Raw genomic sequence first — 16,601 nt, 5'->3', positions numbered from 1 at the left:
CACTGCTAGATCTTTGGTTTAGCCCACAGTAGCCCAGGCCAGGTGGCCATCTTCAGCAGATGCGAGGGCAAATGGACCTCCCTGGACAAGCCTGAGAAGTGGCCACCCCAGCTGCCACTCAAAGTGTTTCGTGGGAAACTGGGTTCTGCAGAGGGACAGGATGCAGCCACTTGAGGAGTGGGTCTCGCTCCGCCGCTGACCCTTGCATGACTTAGAAATCTAGTGGCATTTGCTTTCCTGTCTCTGAGCCTTCGCTGGCCACACACAATGCACCGGGAGGCTGGGGGAAAGCCTACCCCCAACAGCAGTGGGTGTTTAGAAACTGGAAGTTCAAAGTCAGGGGCATCTCTAGCTTTGCTGGTGCACATACTTCACGCTCTTCACGTTCACATCTGCTGAGCCTTTGGACCCATGGCCCTGTGACTTGGTGGGGAGACAGCATTACTCCCGTTTGATCAGTTAAGAAACGGAGGTCATGACTTGTAGGGCTGGGGAATAGCTGACGCTGTGCAGGCCTGGGTGTCAAATGTTCCTGCACGCTCCTAAGAAGGTTGAGGGCTGCCAGAGCCTGGGTGGGTATTAGGGGGCTAAGCAGCCTTGGAAAATGCTCTTGCGTAAAATCGCAGCCCGGCTGAAGGGGAGCGAGAGAATGTGTGTGTTGAAGGCCTGGTCCTGGTCCTTTCTGCCTCCCGTGTTTCACAATGGGGCTGCCTCAGAGTCAGGACTCTCCCGATGCGCCATCGGGAGAGTTTCCATTTCCTGAGGCCCAGCCTGTCCCTGGTCCTGGGCCCCAGGTTGGAGGATGGGAGGTTTTCCTAACCACTCCCCCAGCACCCCTCACCTCAGCCCAGCCTCTCTGTGTAAGGAGGGCTTGCTGTACTTTTCCATACCTTCAGCACAAAACAGCTCTGTGTTGCTTCACCCTGGTTATGCCCCAGTGAGCCGGGGATGGGAGGTGGGTGGGGGACTGTCCCCGCAGGGTGGAAAAGCTGAGGCGGCTGTGCCTTTGTGCTTTTGTGACAGCGAAGGCAGAGGAGGTGGGTGGGGGCCACCGGTTGCATGTATCAGGCTCTGTTTCCTTTCCCACTGTATTTGGGGATCCCCTTTGTGTCTCATCCCTGTGATCTCCAGATAGGGGCCTTGGTGGCCAGAGCCCCTGGTGCAACTGGTATGGTGAGAGATCTGTGTCCGGCCGTCTGGGGTTTGGGGAGTCTGCACTTTAGGGCACAACCCGCCTTGCATCTGGCCCGGTGATGTTCACAGTTGTCAACGTCGTGGTCTGTCTTGGCTCTTGTCTCTAGTTGTGACTCAGTCTTCCAGTGGTGAGACTTGATCTGGGATTGAGGGCCATTGAGGCAGAAGGCTCCCCACCCTGCAAAGAGTACCATCCACCCCGAAATGCCTGTGCCAGTTCGCTGGTCGTTTCTTGTACAATTTATTCCAGAGACGATGGAGACCAGCTGTTGTCCGTCTCCAGCTGGAGACTGAACCAAAGGAAATGGGATTGGACTGCAGCCGGGGGGATTTAGGTTAGAGTCAGACAATAAGGAAGGGTTTTGTGACAGGTGGTTGGCCCTCAGGAGGATCCTACAGGGGGCTTCGTGGAGAGGGATGGGGGTCGGGTCATGCTTGGAGGCAGCAAGGCCAGGTTTGGGGGGGAAGGGGTGGTTTGTAATAAACAGGCAGGGAGGGTTACTGCATAGGCATGGCGAGACTCCGCTGCCACCTGTCATGCAGGATTAATACCACCGCCTAGTATCCCTCTGGCCTGTTTTCTTTTCTTTTCTTTCTTTCTTTCTTTCTTTTTTTTCCCATTAGTGAAGAGGTTTACAGTTTAACCATCTGGTCGTCTTAAACAAATTATAATAAATGGGTAGACTTAATAATCCCTTATCATCAGAGCCCTAGCCTTCAAGGATGGGTAGTTACTTATTCCCCGGAGCTGCCAGCCGCAGGTGAAGGGAGAGGGGAAGGAGCAGATGGAGGGGTCCCTTTCTTGGGTCCCTGGGTGGAGACAGTTTGACGGTGGTCTGGGATGCGGTCCTCTGCTGGGTAAGAGGTGAGGGTGTTGGCCACGTCCTTCTCCCAAGGGCGTGGGTGTACCTGGATGGGATGAATGTGGTGAGGCTGCGTGCAGCTTTCATCCCGTGCAGGGGGAATCTGGGGGTGTCAGTTGCTGGAGAGCCTTGTCCTCAGGAGCCCAGCAAGGGGGCCCAGGGGAGGTGTCTGTGTCCAGAGGAACAGGGCTGGCAGCCCCCAGGGCTCAGGAGAGCTTCATGGAACAGAGCGTCGTTTTTCCCCTCTGCTGGAGGAGCCACGAAGCAGCGGCATGCATGGGGCCCGGGGCGGGGGGCGGACCTGTGGCCCTCAACACTGACACCCGTGCTGGCACCCCCCACCCCACCCCGCCCCACCGCCTCACCGCCTGCCGGCCTCCTTCCTCAGGAATCCTGATGGTTCCAAAGTCTGCCGTGCAGCTGACTCACCAGGGCTAGGACCTCTGGGGGCTCTGGCCTGGCAGACAGGTAGGGTGGGGTGAGGTAGGAAAAGGCACTGGGCAGAGAAACACAAAGCCATCACCCTGGGTGGCCACACCTGCCAGGACTGCCCACCTCATCCAGCCAGAACCCATGTTAAATACAGCACCAGCACTCATCTTCACCCATCTTTGTGCCCTGGAAGGCGTGGTTGTGGAAGGCATACATCTCAGAGACTGAGTCGTCATTTGGCAAATATCGAGTACCTACTAGTGCCAGGTTCTGTTCTGGGAAGGAAGGATGAGTGAAATCTCTGCCTTCAGAGCCCGTAGTCTATTCGGGGGAGATAAATAGTAGGCCAGATAGCAGATACCTAATAGAATGTCATGGGGCGATAAGTACCGTCCCAAGCCCTGATCTTCCAGGTGGTGGTCGCCAGGAAGGAGGGCATTGCAGGTGACAACTAGCCAGCTCTGTGTTCACAGCTCTGGAGGCACAAACCCTTGGAATGGAGGTGGCCTCCCCACCGCCCTGTTCTTCCCAGTTTCCTTTTCTACCCAGTGCGCATCCTGTATGCCCAGCACCAAGCTGTGCATTGTTTCACATAATCTGCTCCCCAACCCAAGGAAGTCTCGGTACCCCCGCTTTCCAGAGACGGAAGGAGAAGCTTAGATGGTGAGAGGGCATGCCCCAGGTGACCCGCTGGTGGGCGATGCAGCCAGGAGTTGAACCCATGTGTGTCTGCTCCAAAGCCCAGGCCTTTCCACCTTCTGCCCCCGTGCTGCCTGCAGAGGGTCCCAAGCTTGGCGTGCGTGATTTTGCAGTGGGTCAGCAGCTTGTGTTGTCCAGGCTAATGTGTGGACGGGGGCTCTAGAGAAGGGGAAGCAGGCTGGCACACACAGGGTGGGGCTGCCGAGCTGCTGCTGAACCCCCTTCAGGTCATCAGCCCAGGATGGGGAGATGGCAGGTCAGCAGTTCCTGCGACCTCCTTTGCGGCCTGCTTGAGGGCTGTTTTTAGAAACCTTGCGGAGCTGGTGACTTCCCGTGTTTGCTCCTTCCACCCCACTATCAGGTTGGGGTAAACCTAAGGCATCTCTGGGTGAGGGGAGAGCGCAAGCATACGCTCATCCGAAATCATCTCAGGATTAGATCCACGGGTGTGACTGCACACCCTTTTACAGCTCTCCAGCACCTGTCACCCGTGTCTGCCTCTCTCCCGGCACTCACCTTTCCTGCTCCACTTTGGTTGGCATTTCTGAGCCCTGTCCCAGGATGGGGGATGGGTGGCTTACTTGTTTGGTGCAATTGGCCCTCGACTGAGAGTCAGGGGGCTTCCGGCTTGTTCTTCTCTGTGCTTTGTCATCAGCTTGCTGTGTGAGCTCTTCTGTGTCACTAGCCCTCTCTGATCAGTTTCCTCAGTTACAAAATGGGAATAACAATATCCATGTTGCTTGCCTTGCCCACAGGGTCTTGAGTCTCAAATGAAATTAGGGTCAGAAGAGTGGTAGGTATGAAAGGTGCCTGATGGATGGGGTTTTGGCCAGGAGGAGGGAGATGCTGGCTTTGCCCACCTCAGCCTTGTTACAGAGGAGTTGAACGGGACCCAGAGAGGTTTGCCGGCTTGCCTAGAAAGGACAAGCCAGGAGCCGAATCCCCTGCATGGACCTCTCACTCCCTAGTGACCCATACCCCTATGGGGAAGGAGGGGGTAATCTGCACACCTGGCATGTTTGAGGTGTCCTGGCTGAGTAATTTCCTGCCCTCGAGTTGTTGACCCACTAGTAGGAAGATGTCTGTTGGCATCAGTCAAAGTAGAAAGATGTCAGAAACTCCCAGGATCTGGATTCTGGGGGCAGAGAAGGGGCCAGGTCATGAATCCAGGCCAGGCGTCCCAGATAGGGAAGAGATACGAGCACAAGGCCATGGGTCGGGCCACAGCCACCCAGAGCAGGGCAGTGGTTGTGAATTGGGGGTAGGGAAGCTGCAGGTGGATGAAAGGTGCCCCTCTTGTCATTTAAGCCTCACTGCACATTCCCCCTGCCCCAAGTGCTTCAGAAGATGAGGCAGTGGATTTTCAGAACATGGCTCCAGGGGCTTATCTGGTGTGTGTGTTTGGGTGGGAGGGGGCTCTTTCCTCCTCCCCAGGGCCGGCTCTCAGGCAGCAGGACTGTGGAACCGGGACTGGGTCCTTGAGGTCCCCTGGGTCGGCACACACAGGGATTTCCAGTCTCACTCATCAGCTCAGCCCTCCAGGTGCCTGAGAACACTTGCTGACATCCCATCCTGAGCTCAGGCCCCACCAGCCCTTGTCTGTTTGTTTTAGCCAAACCCCGCAGCCCACCCTCCCGGGGGCAGCCAGCCCCTGCACTGAGCTGCTCTGCCCTGGCCTCAGCTCTCATGGGAGGGGCGCCCAGCTGCCCCGGGGGAGGGGGGGGTGTTACCGTCCCAGCCTGAGAACAATGGGGGCAGGGTCACCTGCCTTGTTTTCATTGTCCCTCCTGAGTGCAGGCAGGGCTCCCGGGCCTGAGAAAGTCGGAAACCCAGAGGTTTCTGCTGAAAACGCGCTCACCTCTGGCACGGGCTTTCCCCGTGAGCGTGAGACCTCGCAGCAGCTCTGAGCTCTGCAAAGGCTGCTGAGAGATGGCCCAGGAGGGGAAGCCCAAGGGTGGACGAGAGGACAGTCATCCATCCATGGCTGCTGTGCTGACCCCTGGGGCGGGGCTGGACTAGGCCTTCCCCCTAACAAGGAGTGAGGGTAGTTCGGGTCTGGGGCAGTGGTTTTGAAATCGGCTGTACATAATATTAGAGTCACCTGGGGCAGCTTTTAAGCATCCTAGTTCCCAGTCCACACCCCAGGCCATTTCTGTCTGAATCGCTGCGGGTAGGACCCAGGCATCAGTATTTCCCCAGGCTCCCCCTGGGTGATCTCCACGTGCAACCAAGTAAAGAAGCAGTACTGTAGCGACCCCTCAAGCGTGCGTTGAGGGTGAGGGTGGGATACCACTTTCCACCTTGCCTGATGAGGGTGTGTGGGTTTCTGGGGTTGAGGGGGATTGTATTTTGTACACCAGGTGCGTCCTCTGGCTGGCTGCTTCCTCCCTGGGCTGAGGGAGGGCAGCCTGGCCAGCACCAGGCAAGTTACTTTAGGGACCAAGGCGAAGTGAGGTGCCTTCCTCATCCTGCAGTGGGATCTGGGAGGGAATGAGGAATAGGGCTCGCTTCTGACTCGGGCAGCCCGGCTTGCTGGGGGCTCAGGAAGAGCTGGAGCTGGTGGCCAGTGAGCTGAGTCCTGAGAATGAAAATGTATTTTCTCGAATGTGCTGTGGATTTTCCTGGAGCTTGGGAGGTGCTGAACTGGGCCCTGAAGTCGTGGTTCTAGGCAGAGGAAAATGTGAATTGTCCCCAGACAGGGGAACCCCCGTAGTCATAGGCCAACCTCCTCATTTTACAGAGAAGTCATGTTGGCAGAAGTCAAGGGTTCCTGGAGAGTCTCAGTAAGCAGCCTGAGCCGAACCGGGGTCTTCCTAGCTGTGCATTGACTTCCTAGTGTACCAACCAAGCCTCCAACAATTTGTCTTTCCTTCGTTCAGCTAAAAACATTATAAATATCCGGGTAGGCATCGGAACAAAACTGAAAATGCAGATCAGCAAAACAGAAGTCTGCAAAGTCCACATTACAAGAGCCCAGGTCTGGTCGTAACTGAGAGGAGGTGCGGCCCTGCCCCCAGGTCCCTGCACCTGACCCGCAGACACCTGCTCCCCGCCTGGGAGAGACAGGGCCCGGGTGAGCCGGGCCTGCAGCTGGTATAGGTGTCAGGGTGGCACCATTGGGCCCTTGCCAGTGCCATGCTCATAAACTGGGCCTGCCCTCCGAGCCACACCTGGTCACCTGGGCTGCAGGGAGAGGGCGAGGGGAATACCGAGGATGCCTTCTCCCTGCCCGCGCATCCGCCCTCCTGGACGGGGAGCTGGAAGGCTGAGCCCGGCACCCACACCCATCACCCCGACTTAGGCAGCGGTGAGGGGATGAATCACCTGTGGAGCTTGTTAGCCACTCGGCGCCCAGGTCCACTGCACAGAGTAGCTGCGAGTGAGGCCCAGGCACTGTATGTATTTAAACTCCCAGGTGGTTCCATTGGGCAGCTGGGAATGAGAGCCGCTGCCTCAGGACTGGGTGGTACCCAAGGTCTCTGAGCCTCAGTGTAGCATCTGGAAACAATTCCCATGCCCCTCCCCCGCCCCCACTTTAGGAAGGTTTGAGAAGCTGAGTCAGCGTGAGAGAGGGAGAGTGAGAGGAGTGGAGATAATTGAGGGCTTAGATAATAGTCTTCAGTCCTCTAATTCGTCTTGGGAATAAGAGAGGTAACAGGTGCTCACCTTCTTGCCAAGGTACTTGGGGTCTGCCAAGAGTCCCCGAAAGACGGTCAGGGGGAGGGCTGGCCAAACAGCTGGACAAGTGAGCTCTGCCCACTCCCCCTCCTTACACTGCGGCAGGGAGCCCCAGTACAGGGGATCTGGGGTCCTCCCCTGCCCCCTTTATCTGTTCATCAGTTCGTGGTGTTAAAGAATGTCAAAAACATTGTTCTGAACAAGCCCAAACTCTAAATATATTTGCCTGAAAGGTGCCTGCGTTAGGTTTACTGATCTCCACTTCTGTCTGTTCTGCTCAGAGGCGCCCCCAACTCCCTTGGCCCCCTACCGTGAGGAGGTTCTTTGTCAGATAACAGATGGACGTACAGACAGACGTGGACACACAGGAAGGAAGAGCCCAGCCCGGAGAGCAGGGGGCTGATGGGCATTTGGCTGCCTTGTGAAGCTGGGCGCAGCTTGGCGGGGCCTTCAGGACTGGGGTTCAGAGAAGCCACCACGCCTGGCCTCGGCCTCACCTGGAGAGCACAGCGTGAGGACCCGCGTGTGGCCCTGCTCCCTCCGCAGCCGGCCTGCCTTGCTTGGCTGTGCGGGAAACCGGCCAGGGTGGCTGGGAGCCTCTGGCGGGCAGCGGTCCGGAGAGATGGGCCTAATGACGGATGGGGTGGCACATCCTGGGTGTGCCTCTGCCACCTCAGAGGGAGCCTTAACGCACACCCCGACCCTCGGGTCCCCCGACTAGCTGTCCGGGGGCCCAGGAGCACCTACCTGCTGAGCCTCGGTGTCCCTGTTCTCACCCAGGCCTGTCCTGCAGGTGCAGAGAAGTAAACCCCTCGACCTTTGATTTACCTTTGGGGACAAGCGGTCTTCCCCCCGAAGTGTCAAGTCACCAGTGGGTCTGGTTTCCTCATGACACTGACTGCAGGTGCGTTCATTCGGTGCTTCCAGTGTCCTAGGTGCTTTTCATATGTTTGGGGTCGGTGCTCTTTTTGGCAGATGGAGAAACTAAGGCTGATAGGCTGTTATTTACCCAGAGACTTGGTGCCAGCAATTGAGAGAGGACCGCCCCCCCGGCCCAAGTCACACCCAGGTCAGCCCCACATTTCCATGAGCTCCCAGGAAAGGGCCAGGTCTGGTTCGAGAGAGAGGCCTGTCGCTCCCCCTTATATTCCTTTCCCTGCTCTCCACACGTCCACAGCCCCCTAGGAGAGTTTCCGGAGGGGGCAGGCCTCCCCTTCCTGCAGGAAGGACGGTCCCTCCAGTCATCCCAGGGACTCTCCCAGCCCCACTGCCACCCGCTCTGCCCTCTTGGACGAGGGGGCTTTTGTTTGCCTCCCTCACCTCGCCCCTTCCCAGCCCCCGACCCCCAGGACCTTCAGCCCCCTGCCCTCTGTTCCTGCAGCCTGCTGACCACACCCTTCCCTCCACCCATGACACCAGTTGGATGCTGTTGGTTCCAGCAACCCTGCATTCACCCCCTGACCCCGCCAGCCACACTTACTGGGGTCTGACTGTGCTTCCCGCCCTCTTGCTGGATAAAGCCTTGCCCCTTGTTGCTGATGAATTTATTAAATCCACCTGCAGAATAATGCTAGGAAGGTGTTGAAGGATGTGAGAGGGTGAGTCAGTCGAGGTCAGAGAAGATATCCTCATTCATTCAAGTTCGTTTACTCACTTCTTTAACAAATGTTTGTTGAGCACCTACTATGTGCCAGGCAATGTCCTCGGCTCTGGCGATACCGCAGATAAAAGTCCTGCCCTCATGGAGCTTACCTTCTGGGGGGTGGTCTCTGCATTCCCATGGAGGTTTCCCTTGCGTTTGCCTGGTTGTGTTCTAGAGACCCAGCTTCACTTCTCTAGCTGAGAAGCCCCCCCTGCACTCCCTGTCCCCTCTCCCCAGCTGTGGACAGCACAGGGGTCAAGAGCCAGACTGCCTGGGTTCACACTCCGGCTCTACCACTGCCTAGCAAGTTACTTAGTTAGCCTCTGTGCCTCATTTACCTCAGCTGTAAATGGAGGTGAGAGTACCTACATTACAAAGTTGTAAAGACTCAACAAGTTGAGTGATTTAAAGTGCTGTGATTGGTGCCTGTCATAAAATAGGTGCTCAAATATCAGCTACTATTCAAATAGGAACTATCATCTATGAAATGAGGAGTAATCAACCATGCCCTGCCCACCTCCCAAGGTGGCTGGGAGGGCCAGGTGAGAGGGACATTAAAGGTTCTTCCTACTCCGCCAAGCACCGTGCACACATGACATTGGTCTCATTCCCCTTCCAGGCCGGAGGGACCAAGTGAGCCGAGGCGGAATGAATTAGGGATGGATGCAGCCAAGGATGGTGAGGGACGTCCGCTTGTGTACCTTGACGCAGTGCGGATCCAGTGGAGGCTGGCATCCAGGGCATCCTTGGGGCCGATCCTACATGGCAGGAAGGGGCCCGGTGACCTGAGCGTGAGGTCTGCCGCGGGAGCTGGAGGCAGGGAGGGCGGTGGCCCTGTGGGTGCCCCTAGCTGCTGTCCACAGGCAGGCTGCCACCTGGACTTGTTTCCCCCACTGGCCTGATGAAGGCAAAGGCCCGACCTCAGCCCCGCTGCCCGTGTCTGCAGGTGGGCACCAGGGACGGGATGTGCCCTCCCTGCAACTCTGCAGAATGAATCTCCAGGATGGGGAGGCCTGGCACTGCCTCTGCACAGGAAACCCCGGACCCCTGGGAGATGAGGCGCCGTGGGGAACCCAGATTGCATGGACAGCGAGATTCTGGGAGGGTGGTGTCTGGGGCAGCATGTTGCCTGAAGCCACAGGCAGGGGCGGGAATGTCTCCTCCCGGAGGGCTCAGGTCCGAGTGGATGGGCTGGTTTTAGGGCACTGTTTTTCGAGGTGGTGCGAAGGGGTGGAGGTATGCACTGGCCTCCTTCCTGTGGCCTGTGTGGGACAGGGGTGGGGTACCAGCGGCCAGGACCCAGATGGGGCAGGCTCTACTCCTGGCTTCCTTGCTTTTAGCATCCCGACCTTAGGCTACTTTCTTAACTTCTCGGCCTTAAATCCTCGTTTGCAAAATGGAAAAGATCATGGTGTCTTCCCAGCAGGATTCTTTCCTCCTTAAAGATGAGCTGAAGGCACATAAAGTGCTCAGCACGTTTGGTGCATAGTAACCTCTCAGTAAATCACAGCCGCTTTATTATGAGGGTGACAGGCGGGGAAGAGAGCTCTATTCCAGCCTCAAGCCAGAGCCGGGCCTGGGCTGTGTGCGGGATCCCCGTCTCCCATCGCTCTCTAGGCGTATGTGGAAAATGAAGATGTTGTGTGAATTTGGAAGCCAAGTTAAAGAATCCTGTGAGTGAACAGGGGCCGTCTCCTCCTGAGAAAGCTGTTTCCCTAACCCCGGGGGATGGGATGCTGTGTCCGATGGCTCCCCCTCACCCGGGGACGGCCTCAGTCCTGGGTCGAGCCCCTCTGTTCTGGGGGAACCTCTCCATCGGCCGGCGGGACCCTGACCCTGACCGTCACCAGTGAGGTGTTCCGACCGAAGCCACAGCAGCGCGGGGTGGGAGCAGGGAGCAGGCGGCCCAAGTTCACATCCGGACCTCTGCTCCCCGAGCCTAGCTTTCCTCCTCTGTCAAGTGATACCTGGCAGAGTCGCAGGAAGAGCCCGTTAGGGAATATATAGAAAAGCCCCAGCAAGAGGCGTCTGACGCACAGCAGCACTAAAATCCTGCCCGTCTCCCCATCACTGGGATGGAGCCAAGCGGATTCCCAGGCCAGCTGCTTGGGACCCGTGGGCAGAGAGAAGGCAACAACAGGGGTGCTGGGGGCGTCCAGGGACAGGGAGAGCAGCGAAGGGAGAGGGGTGGGGAGCTGGGCTGACTTGCAAGAGACCGTCTAGAACCTGGCCCACTTCTGCCAGTTAACCTCTGAGCCACAGTCTCCTGACCTGACCAGTGGACATAACTACCGCCACTGGCCTGTTGTAAGGGTGAGTGGTGCTTCTGGCTTTGGGGGGCTTAGGGCCCTTCAGAATGTCCCCTTTGCCTGCCCCCCCTCTGGGTGACCATGGAGAGATAATGGAGGTCAGGGGGACAGCGCATGGGGCTGTGACTCCCTGATAACCCAGGGTTAGAGGCTGGGTCTGAGGGCTGTGCCCCAAAGGACACACCATTGGTGGGGTGAAGAGCAGGACGCCAGCTTTTCTACTGCAAAGCTCCCAACCGTAATGCCCTCTTCGGTTACCCTGTTTTGCCAGCTCCTACGTTTGATGTCTCCTTAGCACTGACTAAGCGATTCCCAAGTCGCAGATCACCTTTGGCAATCCATCCAGCGTTATCTCAGTGGGGGCAGCGTGGACGTGGCATGTGGGGCCGTCCTGTGGGTGGCAGGGCATCTCACCTCTCTGGTCCCTGCTCGCCTCATGTCAGGAGCACCCCCAGCCTCCACTAGAGTAGATGTGTGGGAGGACAGGGATTTCGTCCCTTCACTGCTCTCTCCCCGGTGCCCGGAACAGTGCTTGGCACATACAAGGCACATACTCAGGCAGCATTTCCAAACACTTCCGGAGGGTGCTGCCACCCCAGTTGAGAACCCCTGTTCCAGTCACACCTTCACCATCGCTGATGTGTGCTGGTCTCCCTGGGTCTAAACATCTTCCATTATCGGAAATGGATGACTGTCAAGGACAGTCCATTCTGAGGTAGCTCGTTATCCATAAAAGCCACCCCCGTTCCCTCTGGGACCCTTGGCCCACTGATTAATATATCATGAAGTCCGACACCCAAGAAAGGAACAGAGTGCCCCCTGTGTGGCCTGACCTGCAGAGGACAATGGGCTCGTTGCCTCCCAGCCCTGAAGAGATAAGGTATTGACACTGCCTGAGATTGTGTTTACTTTTCTTTTGGCAGCCATGCCAGTGTTTGTTGGTTTGTGGTCAGCTGAAACCCAAGGACTTTCCCCTTCAACCCTGTATGGGTCAGTGCCTTCTAACCCAAAGTGTAAGACATGAAATATTTAAAAGACAGCCATATCTTGTTAGTTTGGGCCCATTTTTCCAGTCCAGATGATTTTGAGTCCCAAACTGCCGTTGCAGTGTGTTAGCTGTCTTCCCATCCCAGCCTTGTCACAGTTTTGCATCCTTTGCAGATTAAACTGGGCAGCCATCTTTGCCCTTACTGTGTTGTAAATTAAAAGATTGAAGAGCCCTGGCCTTTGGCATGATAATGGAGACCTCAGGCCCGGGGGATAAAGATCAGTACTTCTTGGGGTTGTTTATCTGCCTTTACGTGGACCCGGATTAACCCTGGTTCCTCCCTACATTTCTCTGTCTTGTCCACGTGAATATCTTTAAGCCCATCTGTTCAGTTGCCTTGCTGCTATCCAGATTGACTGCATTCCACTGAACTTCAAGGCTTTGCAGCCTCTCTGGAGTGGGAGATGCACTTAGGTGAGCATGACGTGCTCTGGTGAACCTGTGCTAGTAGCTTCCAGTGCCCACCGCTTCCTCTTTGAATATGCCAAGTGTTCTGCTGTCTCCAAAGAAGAGTCAGCAAGAGTTCAGGTTTGAGTTTCTAGAATCCACCCTTTTCGTTCGTAGGAGAAGGCGGGGGTAGGGTGGCAGGGGGCAACTTGTCTTCTGACATCTTTCCTGTTCCTCCGGGATTCCATGGGGATGACCAGGGGTGGTGCCCCAGTCCCATGATTTCCTGGTCAGTTGTCATCCGTCTTGGGCTGCACTTCCTGACGATGCTGCACTAACCCCCCCATCCCCCCCACCCCCGAAGATGGATATCTGAGATAACAAAGGCTGCGGCCAAAGGGAGCTGAGCAGTTCTGCTTTCCCTGCCATCTGTTTAACATTAACATCCAGGGCTCTGGGACTTTTCATTCTCCTGTTTCGAACGTGGATTTCATGGTTTAGAAAACCTTTTGGGTAGACCTCCAACAGGATAGACCTGTTGGCCTCTTCGTATCTGAACGTCCTGGTGCTTTTGCGTGGAAGTGGCCTGGCCGGCTTGGCGGCTGCTCTCTTGAGGGCAGGTGAAGGCAGCCGTCCCCACTTCCCACTTTGCAGAGAGATGCTCAGGAAATAGCAGGGGGAGGCAGGGCGGTGAGCCCTGTGGTTTGACGGCCTGTCAGATGAGCACGTCATCATGGAAAATTCCTTACAAAGTCTGCAGATCCGTTTACACAGGCCTGCCGCTGCAAACTGCACATTCCTTCAGGACAACCCACCCTTCCCTCTTTTCTCACCAAACTTCAGTCGTGCCGCAGGGAGAACTCCGGTTTTTCCATCTCCCTCCTGCTTCCATCCTTCACTCCTCTGTCTTTTCTCAGTCCTAGGCTTGATTTTTAGAGGGAATTTGGCTGAGTTTCTGGTTTCTGAGGTGGTCCATCCTGGGGCTCTCCTAGGGGGCAGGGGCAGGACCCCAAATTGAGAGTGGATCCTGGCCCCTCCTCGGGAGCCGCCTTCTGAGGTCCCGGTCCTGCCAGTGGTGGGTGTGGGTGAAGGGAGGTAGCACTGAAGGATGGGGCACAGGCAGGGCCTGGTCGGTGAGCAGGTTTGGCAGCTGTCTGTGTCCCTGGAATAGATAAGGAAGGCCTCTCTGGGGGCCTCCCAGTGCACTTGCCCAGGTGACCTCCCACCTGCTGCCACCCACAGTTGCCGGGAGCTCGGTGGGGACTGATAGCATGAATTCGAGTCACCCTGAAAAGTACACACCACCTTCTGATGACCTGTCCTGGCCCAAACCTTGAAGTTGCTCAGCCCAGGGCAGAGAGAAAGGGATCCAGAGAAGGGAGGAAAGGGGGAGCTTGTAGTGGGGAGAGGACAGAGCCCCAGGCATGGGAGAAAGGAGGCCAGCTGATGTGTCTGCCCTCGGAGGACAGACCCAAGAGCTTACCGAGCTGACCTTAGCAGGTGTCCTGACAGTGGGGGTGAAAGGCATGTCGGGTGTGGGGGGCGGTCCCTCCCAGGCCAACCCTGCAGTAGAATGCTTTTCCGGAGGTCCTCCTGCTTGTCTGCATCACATCTGCCTTCTTTCAGAGGCAGAAGAGTCTGCTGCGGTTCTCAAACTGTGGTCCCGGGACCACAACATCAGCATCACCTGGAACCTTGTTAGAAATGCACATTCTCTGACTCCCTCCCAGACCTACTGAATCAACCTCTGGAGGTGGGGCCCAGCAGGCTGTACTTAAGAAGTCCTCCAGGTGATTCTAGTAAGTTTGAGAAGCACTGGCTCAGTGAGAGAAGGCACTTTGGAGCCGGATTGCCAGGGTTCATATTCTTACCAGCTGTGTGACCTTGGGCAAATCACTTAACCTCTCTGATCCTCTATAAAATGTTTCACCACCTACAAATTGGAGACAGTAACTGTCACTTTGTTATTGTGATGATTAAATAAGAATGCTTATAAGGGGGTTCATAAAGTGCTGACCTCTTCTCTGACCTTCATTGTGTCTCTCTTTTTAGATAGTATCTGATGCTGCAGGACAGGGCGTGGCCATCACGGGGAACCAGACCTTCAACAACTGGAACTGGCCCAACGCAATGATTTTTGCAGCCACGGTCATTACCACCATCGGTAAGTCTTCTGGGACCTTCAGGATACCTACTTCCACGTCCGAGCTCCCCAGAATCTTGTTAAGAGTCCAGCTCTGGTCACATGGCCTTGTCAAGGTTAAAATCAGGCCAGCTGCACTCTGTCCTTTTGACACGTCCCTGGAGATTTAGTAAGTCCTTGGTGACTGGCCATGCTTAGGAGACTGTTTTCTAGAAGTCCTGACCTGGGCTCTTGGAGTAGAAATGACACAGCTTGACAGCCAGAGGTCGAGCAGGTTGCTCACTGCACAAATGCACCCCGTGCTTATTCACCAGTCTGGGTGTCTGTTCTGGTCAGCTATGACTGCATAACCAACCACCTCAGAAGTTAGTGGCTTAAAACACAACTTACTATTATTGTTGGCCATTCTGTGAGTTGACGGGGTTTGGCTGGTTGGTTCTTGCTTGAGGTCTCTGATGCAGTGGTAGTTGGAGAGGCTGGGGCCGTGGTCATCCAAAAGCCCAGTTGGCTGGGAGTCCAGGATGGCTTCTTCTATCCCGTGTTTGGTAGTTGATGCTGGCTGTTGCTGGAGAGCTTAGCTGGGGATGATTGGGCATCTCACAGTGTGGCAGCTGGGTTTCAAGAGGGAGACTCCTCAAAGTGAACATTTCAGGAGGTCAAGGGGAGAAGCAACAAGGCTTCTGATAAGGACTTAACTGACTCAGGGTCACTTCTGCCACATTCCATGAACAGGTCACTAAAGCCCAGATTCAGAGGGAGGGGAATTAGAGGCCAGCTTGATGCAAGCATAAGAAGGGACAGAATTAAGAATCGCCGTCTTTGGAGACCATCTACCACGGTGCTTCTGGGGTGTCTACCCAGAGGAACTACTAACTTGTGCCTTGTAACTTGCGCAAGGGTGCCATACGGACTCGTGGAGGACTTGCTAATGGTGGAGGCTCAGTCCACCTTCAGGGGGCTCCCAGTCTGATGCAGGAGACATAGCCCATACCATCATAACTGCTATAAATGATCATGATCATAGCATGGTCAAGGGAAATTTCATTTCTGAAACGTTGATATTAATCAGTGTCAAGTGATCTTAGGGAATGGGCTTTCCTCAGGCTGGGTGTGTGGCGGGGGCGGGGGGGGGGGGGTGGAGGCAGGTGCCATTCCGAGTCTGGGTCCATCACCCCTGCTGTGGCTCTGTTGGCCTCACTGTCTTCTTTTTCCTCAGGCTATGGCAACGTGGCCCCCAAGACCCCCGCCGGGCGCCTCTTCTGTGTCTTCTATGGTCTCTTTGGGGTGCCGCTCTGTCTGACATGGATCAGTGCCCTGGGCAAGTTCTTCGGGGGACGTGCCAAGAGGCTGGGCCAGTTCCTCACCAAGAGAGGCGTGAGCCTGGTATGTCCCCAACCCTCGGTCCTGGGCAGAGATGGGGGGTGGGGATCCTGGCAGGTGATGCGGGGCGTGGGAAGGGTCCAAGGATTGGACAGAAGTGTCAGGACAGATGGCAAGGGAGAGGTTTCAGAGCCCGCTGCCCTCCTGGGTGAGGCTGGGAGCATCACCCCCCTCCCCTGGGCAGTGAGCCTCCCAGGCCTGGCGCCCAGCCGGCCTCACCTCTGGCTGCCTCCTCGGCCCTCTGGGTGCTCTGCTGGGTTCCCCCCGGTCTCCACCGCCGTCTGACTTGGTCTCCCTACCCTTCCCCCTCAGCGCAAGGCGCAGATCACATGCACGGCCATCTTCATCCTGTGGGGCGTGCTGGTCCACCTGGTGATCCCACCCTTCGTGTTCATGGTGACGGAGGAGTGGAACTACATCGAGGGCCTCTACTACTCCTTCATCACCATCTCCACCATCGGCTTCGGCGACTTCGTGGCCGGTGAGTCCTGCCCCTTGCCTCTGCCTCCCCACCCCGTCTTTATCTGCTTCTCCTCCAATTCCAATTCAGCTGACCTTTACTGGGGGCCCTGGTAGGCGTCCAGTGTCCTGGGCCTCCACCCAGTGGGATCCTGCCAGTTGCAAGAGGAAACCAAGGCACAGAATAATTGCAGACGTTTTCTATTTCTCTTTCTTGGAACGTGGCTTTTGCCTCCTTCTTCTCTGTTCGTGTTTGGCGTCTGGTCTCTTCCTCTCTTCTCCCCCGTCTCCTGAGCTTAGGTGCTTAGGTGCACCGGGGGCTGGGGGTAGAGCCTTCTGCCTGCACGGGCCACGTCACAGCTGCCTC

At 56.4% G+C, this 16,601-nt stretch overlaps 1 protein-coding gene across 5 annotated transcripts in view; it reads left to right on the top strand.

Moving 5' to 3' along the window:
• Positions 1-16,601, top strand: part of KCNK5 (potassium two pore domain channel subfamily K member 5) — a 51,014-nt gene that overhangs the window by 30,004 nt on the left and 4,409 nt on the right. For 4 of the 5 annotated variants that reach the window (XR_014232771.1, XM_082347845.1, XM_082347844.1 and 1 more), the window contains 3 exons: positions 14,305-14,416; positions 15,612-15,778; positions 16,088-16,256. Coding sequence is in view for 4 of the 5 variants with exons in the window: in XM_082347845.1 (XP_082203971.1) it covers positions 14,305-14,416; positions 15,612-15,778; positions 16,088-16,256 (448 nt within the window). In the remaining variant the exon portion in view is untranslated. Of the gene's footprint in view, positions 1-13,878; positions 14,052-14,304; positions 14,417-15,611; positions 15,779-16,087; positions 16,257-16,601 lie in introns of all 5 variants that reach the window. The other variant, XM_082347846.1, reaches the window with a different exon arrangement.

This window comes from Balaenoptera borealis (genome assembly GCF_965194805.1).
Source record: "Balaenoptera borealis genome assembly, chromosome: 12".
Lineage (NCBI taxonomy): Eukaryota > Metazoa > Chordata > Mammalia > Artiodactyla > Balaenopteridae > Balaenoptera > Balaenoptera borealis.
This window is presented reverse-complemented; position numbering and strand designations above follow the sequence as displayed.